This window comes from Schistocerca cancellata, chromosome 4, assembly GCF_023864275.1.
Source record: "Schistocerca cancellata isolate TAMUIC-IGC-003103 chromosome 4, iqSchCanc2.1, whole genome shotgun sequence".
NCBI classification, from domain to species: Eukaryota; Metazoa; Arthropoda; class Insecta; order Orthoptera; family Acrididae; genus Schistocerca; species Schistocerca cancellata.
Window position 1 is genome coordinate 653,975,697 of NC_064629.1, and position 21,788 is coordinate 653,997,484.

Sequence of the window (21,788 nt, forward strand, 5' to 3'; positions counted from 1 at the left end):
CCACTACCATTTGAGTGACGCAGATAAATCCACGAGTATTATTATGCACTGATTTTAACTTGATGTTATTTGTAATATATTTACTACTTCACTGCCTTGTGAAATACTGAAATTCTGCACAACCAAAATTCTGCCAGCCTCCAAATAACAACTCCAGTGCTGCTATAGATAGAAAGGTAATAAGCTCTTATAGTAGTGTGTACACATTTTTAACTTACCATAAAGCTGCCATACAAATAAAATTCAGTTTTCCTCTTCTTTCTTCTTACAAACCTATCCATAATTAGGAACTCTCACAACAGCACACAACATAAAAACAATAAATGACAGCACTTACATTAAATTCAACAACTGAGCTCAAGCAAGGCCAAAAACTGTATTGGCTAAAATAGGGATGGGCAATAGCCCACAGTGCTACAGATATACAGCTGGTTTAAATCTACCATTGGCCTTGCTGACTATCATTAGTACATATTTCTTTTTCGTTGTATGATTTAAAATAAAAATAGCTTTCATTTTCACTAGATGGGAACTAGGTTGTGTGTAATTTAATTTAGGTGTTAGGGGTCCGGACCCCCTGCCCCCCCCCCCCCCCCTCCTCCTTTTGGCTAGTCCTTGCCTGAATTACTGCACATTTCCAAGAACTGATAAAAATATACAATAAAGGAAATAATACAAAATTAGACTACATATAATTATGCAAGTGAAACACTACTGCCCATTTTTGTTCTTACACACATTACCGTAAACACATTTTTACTTAATTGGCCTTGTAGAAAATAAATGATGAATAGTGTTGAAACTAACACTCTGTTATGCAACAATAGTTACATACTTTCTAGGCTCTATTGTTAGCTTCTAACAATGGTGACATGTCAAGCTTACAGCATTTGATATGACTATAGTGTGTACTTATTTCTTTGACTGACTACTCAGTTACACGTACAAGACAGAAGGAACAGCATACAAAAAAAAGCAATTGTACATGGTAAACCAATTCAGATACCTTCAACAGCAGAGTAGCTCTCCTGCACGTCAACAATAACAGGAGGTCCTGGACTTCCTGTAGCGCGCAGAGGTGTTGATGGCTTATCAATCATTTCACCTAGTTCCGCCACACTTGGACGTCTCATATCACCACTTGGTCTTCTACGCTATAGCAGCAGAGCCACAATGCTTAGAACATTCTTATCAATTATGACTCATAATATTTGAATAAAAAATCAATAAATACATTTCTGTAATTCTTTTGTGGGACATTAAATGAAATATGATCAAAAGAAATTAAATTATTCAAAATTTGTCTGAAGATGAAAATGCAAATTGAGATAGTATTTTAAAAATAAATTACTTATTGAAGTTAGAAATTTCTGACCATCAGATACTGCTGTATATTAAGATAAAATTCATGTTACAAAATAATAATGAATTAATGGTACAAAAAGTTTATGGCAGAAGATGTGAGACACAGAAACACATTCAAAACACCAGGAAATTTCTTTGTATAAGTTAGACAAACAAAAAAATTAGTCACAATAAAACTGGTGAAAATTAACAACAAATAAAAAAATTGAAAGATTAAAGGAAATTAAATCAGTTTTTAAGTATAAAACAATGTCAAATAAAATGAGAATTTTGCGACTAAAAAAAGAATAAGTAGAAACATATTATTAAACTGAGTTAATTAATAGTTTGGAAAGCAACACATTTTTAATCCTTGCTCTATTCTACAAACATATAAAGAACATGATCTTCCTACACAAGTTAGAGAGAAGAAACACCTTCAGAATCGACAGTCTAAGATACTATGAAAGATATAATTTAAGAACAAAGTATGGCTCTTGCACCTTTAATTTTTTTGTACTTTGCTATACTGATACCAAATAATATCTACATAATTAACCAAATTGTTATCCTATATCAGACTTTAAATTATAAGTTTTCTACTACTGTTCCTACAAAAGTCAAACACATTGTTAATAATAATAATGCAAAATATTGTCTTTGAATACAGGTAATGAAGCCAAGCATTGTCTAAGTTGTTATCAGAGGCTACAATGTTTCACATAATTAAATGTAAAAAAAATATGTCATCAGAGCATTATCAACCACACAACTGTGTACTAGAATTCACCAGAATGTAATTATATGTGAACTGTTTAATGACAGAAATATGTTTTCAGGAAATTGTGGTATCAGTAAATCAGGAAGTGTAGACTGTAAACCACACACTGTGCAAATACAGTATATCAAGGATCTCTTAACTATATATATATATAAAAATAGAGGCAAACATTCCACGTGGGAAAAATATATCTAAAAAGAAAGATGATGAGACTTACCAAACAAAAGCGCTGGCAGGTCGATAGACACACAAACCAACACAAACATACACACAAAATTCAAGCTTTCGCAACAAACGGTTGCTTCGTCAGGAAAGAGGGAAGAAGAGGGAAAGACGAAAGGATGTGGGTTTTAAGGGAGAGGGTAAGGAGTCTTTCCAATCCCGGGAGCGGAAAGACTTACCTTAGGGGTAAGCATGTGTATATGCGGATGGATATGTGTGTGTGTGTGTGCGACTGTATACCTGTCCTTTTTTCCCCCTAAGGTAAGTCTTTCCGCTCCCGGGATTGGAATGACTCCTTACCCTCTCCCTTAAAACTCACATCCTTTTGACTTTCCCTCTCCTTCCCTCTTTCCTGACGAAGCAACCGTTTGTTGCGAAAGCTTGAATTTTGTGTGTATGTTTGTGTTTGTTTGTGTGTCTATCGACCTGCCAGCACTTTTGTTTGGTAAGTCTCATCATCTTTCTTTTTAGATATATTTTTCCCACGTGGAAGTTTCCCTCTATTATATATATATATATAGTTTCACGCAGGACATGTTTGATTGGGAGCACAAACATTCAGTTTGAACACAATCACATCAGATTGTAAAGGAAAGGGGAACTCTAGGCAAATTAACAACAATAGAAGGCCTTCAGTGTCTCCTTGTATCTACACAATTGTCTCTTCGATCCAATTACAGAGGCACCTACAGAGATACCTACATATTCCACATCTGACATGTATACAAGTATACACTGATAAAGGACTTACAGCCTTATATTTCTTTATTATAGTGTAAAGAATTGGCCATGCTATTCATTAAGATTTGATTACATAAATTGTTGGAAACAACAAATGAAAATTGTGATGTAGCATCAACTGACATGGCCAGTGAGGAAATAACTGCACAAACAACCCCTCTCTTCATGGACTGGTCTACTAGGGACGTATCTAACCAGTACTTGGTCAATTATTCCCCTTAAATTGAGCCCACCCTAGATAATGTTTTTTGTTCATACGATCTTGCATGCAGCTTCAATTTCTGTTTCAGTGTGGAAATAAAAAAGGAATGATGAATTTATTTCTTGAGAGAAATTACCTTCTACAGATAGTCTACGAGAGAAGTGACTTTTTTTGGAAATAATTTTGGTGCTTACTTTAAATTAAATTGATTTGATGATTTGTAAATAATAGATTTCAGCTACCAGTTGTCCTTTTTAAATTTTATTGGCAGATCTAGATTTCAGCAACAAACTAGGCATTCTCAATGCACTATCATTTTTGATCAATGCATGAAATGCCTGTTGGTCGGCTTTCATCCATAGTTCATTGAATGAACTGTGGATGAACCCTGACCAACAGGCATTACATGCATTGATCAAAATTGATAGTGCATTGAGAATGGCTAGTTTCTGGCTGAAAATTAGATCTACCAATAAAATTTAAAAAGCATGACTGGTAGCTGAAATCTATTATTTAGAAGTAAATATAACAGTCGCTACATGCAACAGCCTTCTGAATGGAAGATAACCTGATGATTTGATGACATTAAATGGCATAGCTGTGAAATTTTGATGAATGCCCTAGATATCTAATAGCACTTCAACTGAGCTTGATAGTTACATCCCAAACAGAAGTGTACCACAAAAGTCTGATAGGCCCAAGATTTTATAAAGTAAGTTGTAAATATATAGAAAATTTCTGACAGAATGTAAATATCTAAAGAGTAAAGAAGACCACTCACTGAATAGCAGAGGTGTTGAGTCTTCAAGAGGCATACATAAAACGGAATGAAAACTCTGCTAGCTTTGAGAAAAATACTTAGACAAGCTAGAGAAAGAATAACACACACACACGCACACACGCGCACGCGCGCACACACACACACACACACACACACACACACACTTATGTTGTGACAGCTAGAGAAACATATATGTGTCTTTATACTGATTTGTCAGTTATAAATTACATATCTATCTCACCTATAAGCTACACGTTGGAAAAATCAAATAAATGTAACATCTCATAATGTATATCACTATAGTGTACACATAAACAGATCTATTGTTCACAAGTTTTGGGAAATGAATGTCGCTTTTTTAAGTCAAAGAGAGAGAGAGAGAGAGAGAGAGAGAGAGAGAGAGAGAGAGAGAGAGACATATTTAATGTTTTGTGGTAGAAGTTTCTTTGCATGTGTAAAAGATCTTATAAATTTACACATTAATTATGGCTTTGAAGTGAAGTGTAAAGTTTAATAAGTAATAATATGTAATGTACTTGTCAAATTAAAACACAGGTCAGACACATTTATGAGTATTTATCTAAATAGTATACTATCTAGTATATTTTGGAATATCTTCTGTAGTTGTTGAACACAGAGAATGAATGAATGCACAAATATCTGCTCCAGTCCCCCTTCTACTATCCCACTATGAAGATGCAAGAACCATACTTTATTGGACACTTATGGTATCTTTCTTTCTCTAGACAATCAATCAACAAAAATAACACATTGAGCCTTTATGACCCACAGTCATCTAACCTGTTTCTCTTCCAGTACCCCAGGACGAGAACCTTTCCTCTGTTATGTTCAAAAATGGAAACAAAAGAAAAGGAATGAAAAGAAGAAGTAAATAAAATAATTGTAAATTAAAAATAAGAAACATTTCAAAAGAAACAAAAGTAAATAAAACACATATAGGAAGCAAGCTGTTAAAAATAAATCACTCACTGAAATCATAAAATAATAATCAATGAAATTTTGAAACCAAAGGCTGGAGGTAAAACAAAATTAAAAACATAAAATGAATAATAAAAATAAACAAATAAATAAAAGACAAAATAAACAAATATTATGAACACACCACTCAGTCCATGGTAGAAATGTCACAAGGATTCCACAATGCAGGTGGGATCAGAGATTTCTCTAGCACAAAGCAAACCGATCACAGCAAAAATCTTACACTCTCTTTGGCATTTCCTGCAGCTATTACAGTAACTGTTCACCTTTAATACGTCATCCATGAAATGTGCTGTAATGATGCATCATATTCTAAACTGCTCCAGTCATTTCACCAGATATTGGGATGCACGTAACACTTGGGAAAGGGAGGGCTTCCTTTCAGGCATCAGTGTTTGAGAGCAATAACTCAAGAAATGAACTACATCACTCAATAATGTCTGCAAGATATTCTGACATAATAAGTAATCATTAACATTTATAAACATAAAAGCTTCAAGATATTTACAGGAAACAGAAAATAAAGTCCTGGTTCAATTGATTATAAAAAATTTAAATACTTGAGTCCTCAAAATTAATGAATCCCATATAACCTGCATGGAAAGACTGTTAACATATGATACATTTACGATATAAGGGAACAACAACTTGTTGTAAGTAGAAAGGGCTAAGATTCTACTTATGAAAATATACAATGAAAAAATTTCTCCTTTGTAAATGAAAATAGATCCAACAAGTAAATAGACATTGATAACTGGAGTAAAAAATGATCTGGATATTTAATTCTACAACCAGTTAGCATTCTGAGACATGATGTAATGAAGGCAGAAGGCAGGTAGTCAGCAGGTTTGGTGGAACAGGGGGGGGGGGGGGGGGGGGGGGCATGAAGAGAGAAGGAGGACAGAAAATTCAATAGTTGAAGTCAACTGCTGTGTTGAATGTTGTGTATTTACTACTTAATTTTCACTTCCTTAAAGTGCAGTTATTCTATTTCATATTTATGAGATGCATGATTATATAAGACACTGTATCAGAACATGTAATGTGCACGTTATTAATCACAGCTTCAGTAGTGTGGCACATATCTTCTTATGATGTATTCTGCAATGATTTTATATTTTAAAATGCAGAGTGACAATTGAGAACCATAATTATCAACCTTTTGATTACTAACTGAAGTAGTAATATGAGCGAAAAATATAACGTGTTTCATGTTTCATTTAGGGTAATGTAACATTGTGGGGAAAAGAAAAAAAAGAAAAAAAAGAATAACACATGAGATAGTCACAACAATTTTGTTGTAGATAGCGAATTCTTCATTACATAACACTTCATGGATATCTATTAGATACTTATTTTTTGCTTGTTTCACTTCTTTTATTGCACTCAGAATATTGAGCTCACCAACTGATAATATGTTACAAAAAGTCATAATCGATAATGCAGGAAGATATGAAACCAAAGAAGAGGTCAGCTTTGTGCCAGCTCTACAGGAGTCTCACCTTTGAATCTAAAACCTCACCAGGCCGCAATTTTCCAACCTGTAGAAAAACAATGTAATTGAGAGCAGTGTACGAACAATACAAGAAAGCGAGGGATGGATGCTCCCAGTGTGATTTGTAAGCCTCACACAGCAGTTCAGGGAAGGGATTTGCAGACAAATAAAAGTAAATAATAGATAATGCAGTCAGTATAAAGAAATTGAAGCAGCAAACCCTGTAGAAACAAAAAGATACTGAAACAAAAGCAAATGCAAATAAAGAAAACTGGTGTTTTCAGCTATGAAATTAAACCTGTAGCCATTTGCAAATAAATTTCTGAAAAACATACTGTAGAAGAAATAAAATCTGCAACAATTGCTGGGATGCATTTACATAAAAAAGAAACATAGATTAAAATAAAGTGAAGAAACAAAGCAATGAAGCAAAAATATTGGGCTACAATGATAACATAAAACATGGTGAACAAACACTGTAGAACAGAAGTAGGTGACCAGTGGTTACTATAGTTGTTTCTCACCTTTTTCTCCTCAAGGACTTCACCAGGGCGTAATTTTCTATTTTCCTAAAAGTAAAACTTTACTTCAGTGAAATGTCATCTCCCAGCAGAATAAGTATACAACCTATCAGTAATAATCACAGAAATGTGTAGATTAATGATTCTCCACTGCGTACCTAGGTGTCCTCAAGAAATTTTATTGATATTGATAATCAGTGATCTATTTCACTGCCCACATGAAGCGTTGGTATCATTCATATCACTGATCTGGGAATCACTTTAAACCATTTTAATCAAGACTGACTCTGGTCAACAATAAAGTTGCTTCTATTGAGAAATGAAGTCAATGGGCATAGCCTCTTTGTATTTGAAGACCAGACAGAGGTTTATGAGAAAACCTTACTTTTTGGTTATCTTGACAAAACAAAGCACGTTGGTGGAATGTGTCTCGACAAAAAGGATAGAAATTAAACAGTGAATAGTAAATAAAGAATAGTTCACTGTTTTGCACATTAAAGTTAGAACTAATATATTATTTCATATATTGGAAAGAGAATTCTGAGAATGGAAAATTTAAATTTTACATAACATCTGATTTGATTTACTTTCAAGCTTAAAACTTTTATTTTATTTCATTTCATTACTTTTCTTCTTCAAACTCTCACAGTGATTGAAAAATATCAGTTAAGCATGATCTGCTGATTCTTGGATTAATTACTATCAATGATTTTGGTGTTATAAATAGACATTTGAAAAAGTAAGGAAGGCTTCTCATTACTCGACAACCCACATTCACAGTTCAGTTCCCAGAAGTGTACCTGCTGCAATCTACTGAATCTATACTGTACATGTAAGATTTCTGCTATTTATATGAGTCTTCTGAATGTTTCACTCTATCTACAGACATAACTGAAACATATATGACAACAGCAGAGTTATTTAAAATATGTCAACTTTGGTAAAATTTCAGTCCTCTATAGCAACACTCAAAATACCTAGAACAAAACAACTGTAATTATGACAACAGCAAAAATATATATGTAATGCTTTAAGAACTTTTCCATGGAAATGATCTACTCCAATGAGATTTACCTGAAAAAGTAGAAAAACAAATAAAGACATAGCAACTGAATTGATAAACAGACTGCTGTGCCTTATGCCTTAATTCGAAGAACCTGCAACAATCAGAATAACAAATTCTGCATTGTTTCTCTGGTGAGTTACGCCATGTACGAGATAACATAAACATATGATAAAGTAGAATATTGGACTGAAAACTTTAATATGATCAAGAAGACTGAAAGAATGACATATTGCATATTTCAGAGATAATGAGCTTCTGCTGTCACCATCAAGCAATCTGTATAAAATAATAAACATGGCAGCATTATATGAAGGAGTCAGCATTATTAAAGACATCATTAACTAAATGAAAAGTTTACTAAGCATTCTTGTATTTTTCAGTTGGCTTTAGCTGTGGTCACATTATCAGTACTGTCACATGTATGTAGTAATTTGAAAAATATAGGAGTGACAGGTCAAAAATGTAGCAGAGGAGGATGGATCAACCATTTATAACACTGAATGAAACAAATGAATCAGTCCATCCTGAAAGGGTCTCAGTCCAGTTGAGTGACTTTTAGGTAACACAAAAAAGTTTAATACTCTTTAAACATCTCTTAAGAATTGTTATTCAGTAACATTGCTTGACATTCAAGCATTACATTACAAATATAGTCTGAAACGTTTCTGACTTCAACATGAAGGTAGCAACAAAAGTTGAGGAATTCTTTGTGCATGTCTAGTAGGGCACTCACTAAGATTTCAGTCATTTTGGATATGCAGTTGTTGCTTGACAGTTGTTTAAGAGAGTAGATGCACGTGTTTTTGTGAAAATTTTAAAAAAATCAACTATCGAGCTTCCATTAGATTTTCGTTTTTGAAAAGCAATACTCCAATCAACTTAAACACAAGTTGGTCACTGTTTATGGGGACTCTGCACCATCAGTTACCACCATGAAATTTTGGGCAGCTGAATTTAAACATGGCCATACCAGTTTGGTTTATGATGAATGTTCAGGGCGACCAAAAACTGGAACTATTGACAGTAACATGGTTCATGTTCACCAAATAGTATTGCCAGATTAAGGTCAGAGAGATAGCAGAGGCTATGAGCATATCTAAAGAACGTGTTGCACATATTGATTGAAAATTTAAGGATGAGAAAGCTGACTGCAGGGTAGGTGCCACGATTACTCGCTCTGTGCCGTCTCACACCTCAGCAGCTGCCATGGCCAAAATCCATGAACTACGGTTTCAACTGCTTGACCACCCTCCTTACTCACCAGATCTAGCCCCATGTGACTTTTTTTTGTACCTTCAGCTAGAAGTTTAGGTTGGAGGATAGAAATTTTCATCAAATGAAGAGGCCATCACATTCATAAACAACTATTTGCAAAGAAAGACATCAATCATTATTTGGATTGGTTAAATAGATGGGAGCATCACCGGAAGAAGTGTATAGACTTACAAGGAGATCATGTTGAAAAATAAAGATACATTTGAACAAAAATGTCATTTCTTTGTTAGGTTGCAAACTTTTCAGACTGTCCTTGTGGAGTGGGTGATGAAATAAACACAAAATAGTGGTGCCCTTTCTGCATGGCATGAAATATTTTGATGCAGTTAAGTATTTTTTGCCTATATTTCAACCAGAATACACAGAAAAATACTGAGCTCCAGAAGTAGTAGACCATACAGACTGGCAATGAGTATGAAAGAAATCACAATGCTGTTTATTTTCATGTGCTATAGTTAAACAAAGCTTTAAAAACATAATTTCATCATTCACTCCTTCCAATATCAACACAGTCTTTGAGATTCATAGGTGCTGAAACTATCGACTGTAATCCTTTTTGAGTTTTTGTGGAAAAACTCTAGTCATGTAAATTTCACTCACTGGACATGCACAAAATTCATCATAAAATTGGTATAGTATATAACAAAGCAGTTTTACTGAATCTCTCAGCTTGGCAGATTTAATTGGGAAACATGCTGTCACGTATGCTACACTAATGGGTAGACTAGGAAAAGATTATCCTGCTTGAGCCACACAGAAAGTAAGCTTGATCATATCATCAATGTAGTATTGGGATAACAATGCAACCACATAAATGAAGTGCCTGAAGCTGTTGCTGTTAAAGTGTCTCTTTTTGTGTTGAGGACACTTCTTTTAGCTCTTTCTCCTGACAGGCAAGTCTTTTTATAAAATTTCCAGAAAGCTTTTTTTTTTTAAAAAAAAAGAAAAGAAAAAAAAGACAAATTGAGCCCTGACTACAATATCCTTGTATTTCATATACAAGTCCCCCTCCTCTTATGTAAATCTCATCTCATTTTCTTCCCACAAGATTGATTTCTCAATCTCTCTTTAAACTTTATGTCAAGCTCCCTACAAGAAACAGTGGAAACAGAGAAAGTAAATATGTGCGGCATATGTCCTCAGTTTTGCCACTGGTGTACACAGAAAAGGCCTCAGGGATGTACTGAGACATTTTCTCCATGTAAAAATACAATGCATGTATCAATTACTCTGCTTTATGAGCACTGGATGAGAGGTCCTTTCATCATAGGACGTTAGGTTAGTCCCAAGGAATATTATTCCAGTAACAAGTCATTTTCTCAAAAATTGTGACTGAAGCCCTTTCGGTATGAACTAATTCAAACAAACAGGCAAAATTAAAGGAAAATGAAAGTAATTTACTTATAAGTATTGTCTATTTCTACATTTTTCATTCATTCTATGAGGGGGCTATCTACGGTAAATAAGATAATTTACTTTTACACATCGTCCATATTAGCAATTTTTTCCCTATCATTGGATCCAACTGTGAAAATATGTTAACCAAATCTGTCTTTTATTATCTTGATTACCTGCTGACTCATTTTTTATATTAGTTAATTAGGGATTAATTAGTATCACAGCTATTATGAATTCTCTCTCTTCACATATTAAGGGACAACACCATATAACTTGTTTATTTGTGCATTCCAATGGTTACTAGTAGTTACTTTATAGACTGAAATGTAACTTTTTTTGAATCTGATTTCATATCACAACAGCAAAAATAATACTTGGATGAATTTTTAAAGAGCTAAAGCCAAATAAAAGGGAGAGAAAAATAACTGTATCTTAGCAAAAGTGATGATGAAGTACTTTAATTACTTTATAAAATTAAACTGTGGTGAGTCGCATCATCTCTTCCCACATTATGATTTTAATTAGTCTGCTGCTACAATTTTGGATTCAACTGTGTATTATTCATGTCCTGCGGCAGCCATAAATCTATTTGTATCTATTTCTGCAAGCCATCCTGAGTGGAAACATACAAATTGATAATACAGAATTGATTTCATTTTTTTTTCTGTTGGTTTCATTGGTTATCAAAGTGAAAAAGAATTGTGATGTTTTGTTGATCTTTAAATGTGTCATAAAACACACCACTAAGTAGTGGCATCTTCATTTGATGTTTATTCAACACAAGTATAGCTATTCAGCATTTATTTATACATTTAGTGGTTGGTACTCCAAAATGGAGGAAAATTGATTGTGGGTCAGGTCACATTCCAATTATTATAAGAAAACTTCCTTATTTAAATCTGATTTTTACAGACTAACAAAGAAATAAACCATTCCTGGGAAAACTAAAAGTTTACACATTTTATTTATTCTAAATATACACCTAATAACTGTTGTGCAGCTACTCAGCCACTAGATATGTAATAAAAAAGAACAAAAATAGAGAAAATATCTTTCTTTTGGTCTTGTCACTGGAAATGAAATGAAAAATTATGGAAATAATACATATTATACATAGTTAAGAGATTACAAGTTAATACTATTTATACATTAAACATAACAAAACCAATCTAAATTATGTCTGAAACACTATAAATAACTCGATAAAAAAATAGTTTTGTAATCATCAGAATCAATCTCTGAATGCAAATTAGAACTATTTCAGTCTTAATTTCATATCTTTTCTGAATGATAAATGATCGTGATCTTTTTTTTTTTTTTAATAAGATTTTTTTAATTAGGCTGTAAAGTCCCGTTTGCATAGAAGTCATTGAAATGGTTTTCAAGTTTTACTATTATAAATAAATGCTAGTTAATCAAGATAAAAATGTGTTCTCACAATGATTGTGTACAAAATCCAAATAAAATTTTGTCTAAGGAAAAAAATTGTGTGAAAGACATCTAATAAAATTGTATCCCCTAAAGAAGACTTTTACATGTTAAACTATCTGCAATCATTAATATTATTGAAACATTTATATCCCAGACAGCATTTATCAGATAAATTAAAAGTTTTTTATTACATTTACCATTTTTATCGATTGAATTTCAGTTATTATTAATCAAAATATTTTTGTACAATTATACACTTAGGACCCAGTTTAACATCTGGTGTATGGAATACATTTAACAGATAGATCTGTAATCTTAAAAACCATCTTATATTGAAAGAAAAGTATTAGTAATTTAAGAAGTATACACACAAAAGGACACCTTTATGGGAAATAATTGCACAAACCTCAAAGCAATATCAATATAAAAGTAGGAGAGGCAGGTCACTACTCATCACATGGATATAGTCACAGTGATGAGCAGCATACTTTTAATAAGAAGGCAATTACTTAATTGCAGAAATTTAAGAGTGTCTTCTCAAAAGCATAGACAAATCTCGTACAGATTCTAAAGCTCTTTGTACTTGTATTTGTATCCCTTCATGCCCTATGTATGGATTTTCATTATTTATTTGACAATTATAAATATTAAAAATTCAAAATAGTAAGAACAGTAAGCCATCAGTCATCCATAAAAGTTTGGGAAGGCTTGCTATGGCTTCATAATCTGTATAAAAACATGGGAGGCTCTTTGTTATCATAAATATTTGTTGGATAAATTGAATAAAATTGTTTGGAAGGCAACTTATTTTTATGTGATATTTAAAATGCAACTAAGTGTATATATTAGACACTTTAAGTAACTGAAATGAACTGCAGAAATAAAATAAAGTAGCAAAAGTTTTAATAAGTCTTTCATGAGGATAAGAATGAAAAAGCTATTTATGTTCCAGTTTACATTTTATCCATGTTTTAAGTACTAGATATGTATGAAAGGTTTAGTATACACTAAGAATTTTGGCAATATTTAAAAGAAAAGAAACTTCAGTAAACTGCACTGACACAAGGTAAATATCAGTGACTGACAGTCTCTGAATTGCAATCACTAAAAGCATCTATGATTACTGATCATAATTCTATATGTACATTAATTATCATTTAAAAGTAACGAGAGCAATAAATAATTATCCAAAAGATGGTTGAGATGCAACAGCACAGGTCACAACTGCTACTAAATAAATGAAAGAATTCATGGAAACATATAAAGCTACAGATAGTTGCATAAATGTCTGCACTCCACAACAGCTGTACAAAAATTACTTTAACCTTAAGAATATTTACTACTTTTCCTTTTTATGTGAAAACCACAAACTTCTTCTGTTTCTGATAGCAATTCTTGGATAATATTGTACATAGTTGCAATATATATATATATATATATATATATATATATATATATATATATATATATATATATATATATATATACACTTCTAGTTATGATGTTCCACCTATGTTCTTGATTTTTTGATAACTGTAATTATATATAATACTAGTTTAAAATATTTTATCCATCTCCCTGCTGCTAACATAAATCTCAGGACATGAATGCATAGGCATGTGAAAGCGAATCAAAACTTCCATGAATCTATTGAAAAATTTTAAGAAACCTTCTTTTATTCAAGTCAACTATCTGTACTAACGGGCTGTCACAGCTGAGATTTTGAAATAAATGAGACAGTTGTAATAAATTATTTCATGTTTGTATATTGTTAACTTTCTTTGTCATGGTACTAATGAGACTAGAACATTATTGGTGTTTCTGCAGAGGTGAAACAGAAGTTTATTTTCCTATTAACTCCTCTTTTCAAGCATCCGAGTTCCTTTGTAGAGCTAATTTCACTCTATATTTAGTAGAACTTGCATTAATTTGTTAGATGTGCATTAACTGTATGTTCCTGCAACTCCAGCATGCACTCAAAACCAATCCTACTTGTGAGGACATCACAGTACAATTTTTATGTTCTCTACAGCTACTACAGCCTCTGAAATAGTGTACCTAGCAATGATCTGTAAAGGTACAACAAAGAGCATTGGCAAATTTTACCCTGCATACTACCAAAAACATTGCTACACACAATTCCAGAGAGCCACATAAGGACACTTACCTCATCACTGATAATGAGACTTGGCCTTCGTTGTTGGTCTTCTGGTGGAATAAGAGAGCCTCGGCGGCTTGGGGGCCCAGATCCTGGTGCAAGGGAGCCTTTCCTGCTATCTGTTCGTGTTGGTGTTTTCTCTCGGATCACTTCAATCTTGGGACCCTCAGGAGCTTTAATCTCAGGAACTTTCATTCCTGGTTTAGACTTGTCCACAGGCTGATAATGAGATAAATATTTTATGTCAAACACAGGCTGTCCTAACTGAAAGTAATTACTTCATATCCATCACTTCCCTATCAATATCACACTGCCCACCAGTAACAGAAGGGAGTTCTTGAAACTATGTGGCGCTGTATCACAACACTCATGAATTGATGATTTCTTTAATTTTACTCACCATTTTGTTTTAAATTCCAATCAACTGCACATCTCAAGTATAGCACACTGTCCCTATTACCACTTCAAACTTTCCGAGAGATAGCAAGCACACTCAACCACTTCCAACCATGTCTAATCGTGTTGTGAGCCAGCCAGCTCCTAGACAGAGCTGAGCAGGCAGATCTCATCAGCCTGACAGTCTGGGAGATTATTTATAAGTTTCCCTCTACACAATTCCCTTCTCATGGGAGATTGCAACGGAGTCATGGTGGGAACAGGCTCTTTCAATGGATGCCAACTGGCTCTGCTTTCAAGGCAGAAGAATTAAATAGCTGAGGGAACAGTGAGAGTAAAGAAGTATGAAGTGTTTCAAAACTAAGATGGTATAAATAGAATGGGCATGAGCTGAACATCAGATATGAGTCTAAACACCTGCTTCTGAATAAATCATGCAGTCAACAGTCAGCTATAATTTAAAATGATATTTTACACAACTACCTTTTCTTTAAAGCAGAACTAAGTATAACCACACAGAGGCACATGACTAAAGAATTTGACAAGAAGAAGTGTGACTACATTTATATGTTTAAATATATAATGAGCTAAAAGTAACATAGATCATATGAAATGTGAGACACATAAGTTATGCATTGCAAATCCTCCTTTACTGTTGCTGATATTCACTGCCTGTCAAATAATAAATACTGTACTGTGAGTGAAGTATGATGTATTTTTTGTAACAATAAAATATCAAAATATTTTACTATGTTTAATTTGATAGAAATGATTTTAAGAAGGCACTGTCTTGCTTGAAGCAGGTAGTGCACTTAAGTAGGTCTAAGCATGTGCTCTGTGAGGGAATGCTGTGATGTAACAGCCCTCACACAGCATGAAGCTATATTTAGCTGCCCTGTACAGAGCAAACAAATAGCATGTCGAAAATAAAGACCATGTGAGAAACAGGTTGCACATTTTCAAACTGGCATTTTGTTCTCCCTCATGAGATATATTCCAGGCTGTTGGATGTTACATTACTTATCCCAATTAATAGATAAAGGAATCTTTGAATCTAGCTTTTCTATCAGTACATATACTGTAACAGAATAAACTGAATCTTTCATTTAAGGAGACTCAACTCATTCAACACAAAATGATATAGACATTTGCAACATGTAAAAAAGAGAAATGTATGAATATCAGTAGGTGTGACTAGCAATTATTCTACTACAATAAAAGCACCTAAGGCCATTCAAGGCAGAGCTGTCATGCTAATGCCAATAAGTAAGAAAAAGTGGCCTTATGAAATCAGTTTTAATGTGTTTCTGTTGCTGTCAGCCAACTGTCTTCATGATTATAACACTAATATTTTACATATAAGCTTTCCTAACATTCATTTTATTCTGCAATAATTAGGCTATTGGGAAATGCATAAAAATTTTGTACAAAAAAAGTAAAGGGCATTATCAAAACTTACATGGAAATTTATCCACAGGGTACATAGCATCTGCACAACATATGATATCTGGACATACAGCAAAACTACTATTCAAACAGTTACTTTTATTGTATCATCCATTAGAGCATAACTGGTTTCGGAAGTGTTCTGTTACAAAATGCATATCACTAGGTACTGCATGTTCTGAAATCAGTCATGATCTTACTGATGGGGAAGAAAGGTAGTTGTTCAGCATTTTATTCAGCAATAAGTATGCTACTGAAAAATGTCTAATCATTTTGTGTGAATAGAAATGCAAGGCATTATCCATAGGATACACAATATCTGTTTAAAATAAGGTATTTGGACACATAGCAAAACTATTTTTCAAATTGTTACCTTTATATCATCCAATAGAGCATAACTGGTTTCAGAATAACTGTTGTGTTACAAAACACACATCATTAAGTACTGCATGTTCTGAAACGAGTCACACTCTTACTGATGAGAAGAAAAGGTAGCTGTTCAGAAAATATTTCTCCAAATGTTTATTCAAATGCAGACCCTCACAACTACATTATCACAGTGAATAAATTAAAGCCAACATAATATACTTTTGTGTGAGTGACTGCAAATAGTACACAGTCTCCTTTCAAACAGACTCTCAATAAAACCAAGTACAAGCTCAAAAATAAATAGAAAATGAAAAATAAAGATATAATGCTACAATAATATAACATCTGTGTCTACAACAATATACTCAAAGCTTCAGACTAAATCTACAAACAAAATTAACTCCAGGCAAAGATTCTAATCATCATAGTTAAAGAAATGAAAAACTAAATAGGCCAGCAGTCTACTTATCTACATAAGATTGCATTTAATATTACTGTTCTGTGTATCTGTTGGGGGTGACTACTTCATGAATTAGAATAATTAAAAAACTGATTACATAGTCTTACTCTTAGTATACTCAATATATCATAAGTCTGTCAATTTTGTGAAACACAATAAGGTATCCTAGTGACAGTGGTGCAATATTACCAACTTTCTATTTTCAGAGAAACTTGCTGTTTGTTCAATAATTCACATGCACTGACCTGGATTATTTGCAAATGCAACTATTTGTAACTTTATGCTTTTGTTGGATAAATTTTCAAATCAAATAACAATATAAAAAATGTTGTTGTGGACAGGAATCTACAAAATATGGGATAAGATTAACCACTTCAAATTCACAGAAACATTCTCAGATCAGCCTTCCACTACACAATACACAAAGCAGTATGGATGTTGCTTGCAAGAAAATGAGAACATTTTTGTGGAAAACTTACTGTACATATTCCTTTTTTATATTGTTTTTGCATTATTGCCTGTTCTGTCCAAGTTTTCATTTGTAATAATGTAATTAGACACAGACACAAATTCAAATCATGGAAGGGAGCTCATTAAAGAGTGCTGGGTTGCAACTCCCTGTCGAGCTACTCACATTTAGGTTTTTCATGGTTTCTCTAAGCTGCTTATTTCCAAAGCTGGAATGGGGCCTTTGAAAAGGACAAGGTTGATATCTTGGCCATTCTGAACTAGAACTCCATCTCTAATGATCTCATTATTGACAGACTGTTATACTCTAAACTCTCCTACTCTTTCAATTACACAACAAAAAAGCAGGAAGCAGAAAAGAACTTGTGGAAGGTACCATCTTGGTCCTCATCTAAATTAATTAATGGTAACCAAGGGAAAACAGATTTTAGAATGTTTGAATGAGGATTTTTATCATTTTGTATTGGTGCTGCACTTGTTGGTATAATTGCAATTTTCTTCTGATATTCATTATTAAATTGGATGGTGACCATATTTTAAATACCTGTAGTTATTTATTGTGAAGTTTCCATCAATATGTGCTCTGCACAATGCTTTTCAATAACCCAAATATAGTAAATGTACTGGAAATTTTTTCAAGAAACTACACAAATGTAAGGCTGGATATTGCTAGTACTGATGGACTGGAAGTACATGTTGTGTGTATACATACTGTTTTCACTTTCTCTAGCCAGACAGAAATAGTTTAAGGTATCCAATCTCAATTCAATAGACTTGAATAGCATTACTTTTTCCTGTGTAACCACTTAGTGGACAATATGTTCAACAACACTCCAAATCAACCAATTAATCAGCTATGTATACCTTTTACTCATTGAAAAAATGAATGCAGATTACTAAGTACACCAATTAAAATGTGGTACAAAAGACAAACTGCAATGAAAATATGTGAAGACTGATAAGCTACTAATAATTATAAAGTTGTTTCTTAAGTTTAAACTAAATGTAGGTGACAAAGAGGAGCCAAGTTCAAAAATAAATAAATCAATCAAATAAAATAAAAAAGGAAGACTTGTCTGGTTTCTTTTACTGTTTTCCTTGTTTGTTCGTATTTTCTTCTTTATGTTTTCAGTTCCATAGTGAATCTCCTACCTGAACTGAGGACTGATTGCTACAATGGTGTACTAATGTTTATTTCACTGTTGTAATCTCATCTGATGCTTATTTCTTTGCTTTCCGTTTATCTTTTTGTTCCTTCTTCACCCAGCTATATGCAGGAATCCATCTTTGTCTAGATATTTTCACCCATCACCAGAAAGTTTGTCTGGCTTAAATGTTAAGGCATTCTCTAATAAATTGCTGAATTTTTCTTCAAGTTTTTATGAAGTGAAGTGGGCTGTTAAACATCAATTTGTGTGAAAACTGTAACAAACGATAGTTATGGCTTGAATAAATACAGACTTGGAGGAGGTGTGTAACAGTGCACAAGGAATAATATACTAAGACTGAAGAGAGATGGCAAATACAAGCCAGTAATTTCCTCTTCTGAGTGACCTAAAATCATAGTTAAGCCAAGCTCAGTCAATGAAGAACCATCCAATAAAGTACAAATATGCAAGCAAGTGTCAGCATGACTGAAGTTAAAGGGCACTATACCAGCATGTACGCCAGTTTGAATGATACCAAGTGACTGATTTTCAGAAATGGGTTTGTTGTATTATGATATTTCATCATATACAGAGAATTATACAACAGTGATACAAGTGTGAAACAAGTGGATTAAAGAGTATGAGATGACTGCCATCTTCTCCAGATAACAACTTTGTGTACAGTGGTGGCTCAACACTAGAGTACTATTACAAGTGTGGACCTGTATGTCTTGACTGTTTGGCACCTTCTGGACCGATAGCCTTTATGTCAGTATCAGCTTCCATTATCACAAATGCCTCAGAATGGAAATAGGCATCTGAACTTTGTTGTTTGCATGCTGCATGGCAAAATGTTGTGATTTAGGCAGAGTTACTCACAAAACCGTTCTATAGTGTAAAAATGAGATGTTCTTCAGTGTATCATAGGTGACTGGTCAAAAGTCATCAACAGTCACTTTTATGAATTGCCACCATTAGTTCATGAGTCTCTGAATGTATCTGTAGAATGCAGTTCATGAGGTGAGCCAAATGATTGCAACTTCATTTACTCAGCATTTTAACTTGTCTGAAACTCTAGATCAAACATTAATGTAAATGTGTAGACTGTAAAATAGTACAAAGGAATATGATGTTTAATAAAGTTTTTGATGAATACATTGTTTGTAGAGGTGAAAATCTTGGAATTTGTAAAATAACTGCCTTCTTCTTGTGCTCTATACAGTTCCACAATTTCATCCACAGTGAAATAAAGAACGAGAGGGCTCATGTCAAATTCAGTGACCATTTGAAGTGCTTATCATGAAATGGCTAAGAAATCTGGAAAAGGTTACAATAAATATCAGTCCTTCTTTCAGACCTGTTGGTGCAAATGAGTTACTAACGCGCCACACAACAGTGGTATACAGGGCACTGACACACACTGCAAAAGACAGAATCAGATTAGCATAAAGTATTATCTGGACAGTTGAACTGATATGCACACAAATACCTCACTGTTCATCATACTTATGAGAGGAAACTGCAGTGTAGAATAATTAGTTACTAGGGATGCAGATGCTGGTACTAATGTTGAATTTTTGAAATTGTATGATTTCATCATAGATGAGGGGAAAAGCTGTACAAATGCACTGGATGGTTTCCACAAATCATCATACCTTGCACATTGCCTGTACACACTATGATTACAGGAAAGGATGCCAAAAACTTGATTGTGTGACAGGTTTTGAACACAAGACAGGCATTAGTAAAGTATTTCAAATATAGTAGTTTTATGCAGTCCCTACACAGTAGCCCAAAAAATGTGAGACTCACTGGAATACTATGATTAAAAAACAAGCTCCTCATCACGTTGTGAAGGCCCAGGGGATGTCTACCAGCTGCCGTGTCATCCTCTGCCTTGCGATGTCATGCAATGCAGTATGGGGGGTATGTGGTCAGAACATTGCTCTCCCAGCCATTTTGCATACATTCCAGATGGTGGAGCCAAGTAGCTCCTCAAGTGGCCTCATGAGGAAAAATTCTTGTTAGTATCAGGAATCCAACTCAGGACATCTGCACAGCAGTCATCTACACTGGCCACTCCGTTACAGAGGTGGGTGAATACTATGGTAGTTATGATGAATGCAATAAAAGTTCAGTGGCATGAGAAAAAGGGGAACTGTTAGATAAGAAGGGTAGATTTGATAGAATGTAATGCAGTAACTAGTTCCTGGTGCAAGTTTTAATAATTTTCCTTGAGACATAACAAAAAGCGATCACCATACTTCAAGCTGACAAGCAGCTCACATACCAACAATCCTCTCTTGATGCTTGCCTGGAAAGACGTATTCTCTCACTGTAAGTACCAAACAGTACAAGCTCATCAATAATATTGCACAATGATCTTTACTCTCACATCATTTGTGAGAGGTGTGAAGGAAATCAATCCACAAGAGAGGCATATGAAGCTTCATGTTTACTATGAACCTTTCGAAGTTGAGAACACTGTTCCTGAACCTCCTCATAAAAGAATCTTGTGACCATTGGATGATGTTTATGGGAAATGGATAGATGAGGCACTATCTTATGTTGAGCCTGATGAATTGTATACGTACACTGGGACTTTGTATAAGGGTTAGACTTTCTGGGCAGATCAAATTCTTTTACTATTCTTCAGTCTTGCTTAACTATATCTGTAGTGTTAATTTTAGTAACTTTCTGAACATAATTGCAAGAGCTTACTTCACTTAACTGAGTGGCATGTCCAGTTCTATGTATTCCAGCCACTAGTGCCTCCATCAACTTGTGTTTCAGTTTTGTCAGGAAATATTTTAAATGACAGGATACATCGGAAACACTGTGATTCAATGGATGGAATGGTGTATGTGGAATATCATCTAACAATTTAGTTATGCCATTTTCTCACAATTATACAATTTTTAATTCTTTATGATAGATTAAATAACCCAAATGCTCATAAATTAGACAGAGAACCTGAGCAGGAAAAAGGCTTTCTTGCAGTTTCATTCTTAACGTTACTTTCTTTTTAAAAACATATTCTACATAGAATTATTGGCAGCTGATTCTATTGAACTTCAAATGCTCCAT

General features: G+C 33.7%; 1 protein-coding gene across 33 annotated transcripts in view; it reads right to left on the bottom strand.

Moving 5' to 3' along the window:
• The window catches only part of LOC126183349 (twitchin), a 521,808-nt gene that overhangs the window by 283,738 nt on the left and 216,282 nt on the right, over positions 1–21,788 (bottom strand). For 29 of the 33 annotated variants that reach the window (XM_049925263.1, XM_049925234.1, XM_049925262.1 and 26 more), the window contains 3 exons: positions 14,424–14,633; positions 7,090–7,134; positions 1,007–1,154 (listed from right to left, as the gene is read on the bottom strand). In XM_049925263.1, coding sequence (XP_049781220.1) covers positions 1,007–1,154; positions 7,090–7,134; positions 14,424–14,633 — 403 coding nt within the window. Of the gene's footprint in view, positions 1–1,006; positions 1,155–4,872; positions 4,912–6,572; positions 6,612–7,089; positions 7,135–14,423; positions 14,634–21,788 lie in introns of all 33 variants that reach the window. The other 4 variants (XM_049925232.1, XM_049925265.1, XM_049925264.1 and 1 more) reach the window with 2 other exon arrangements.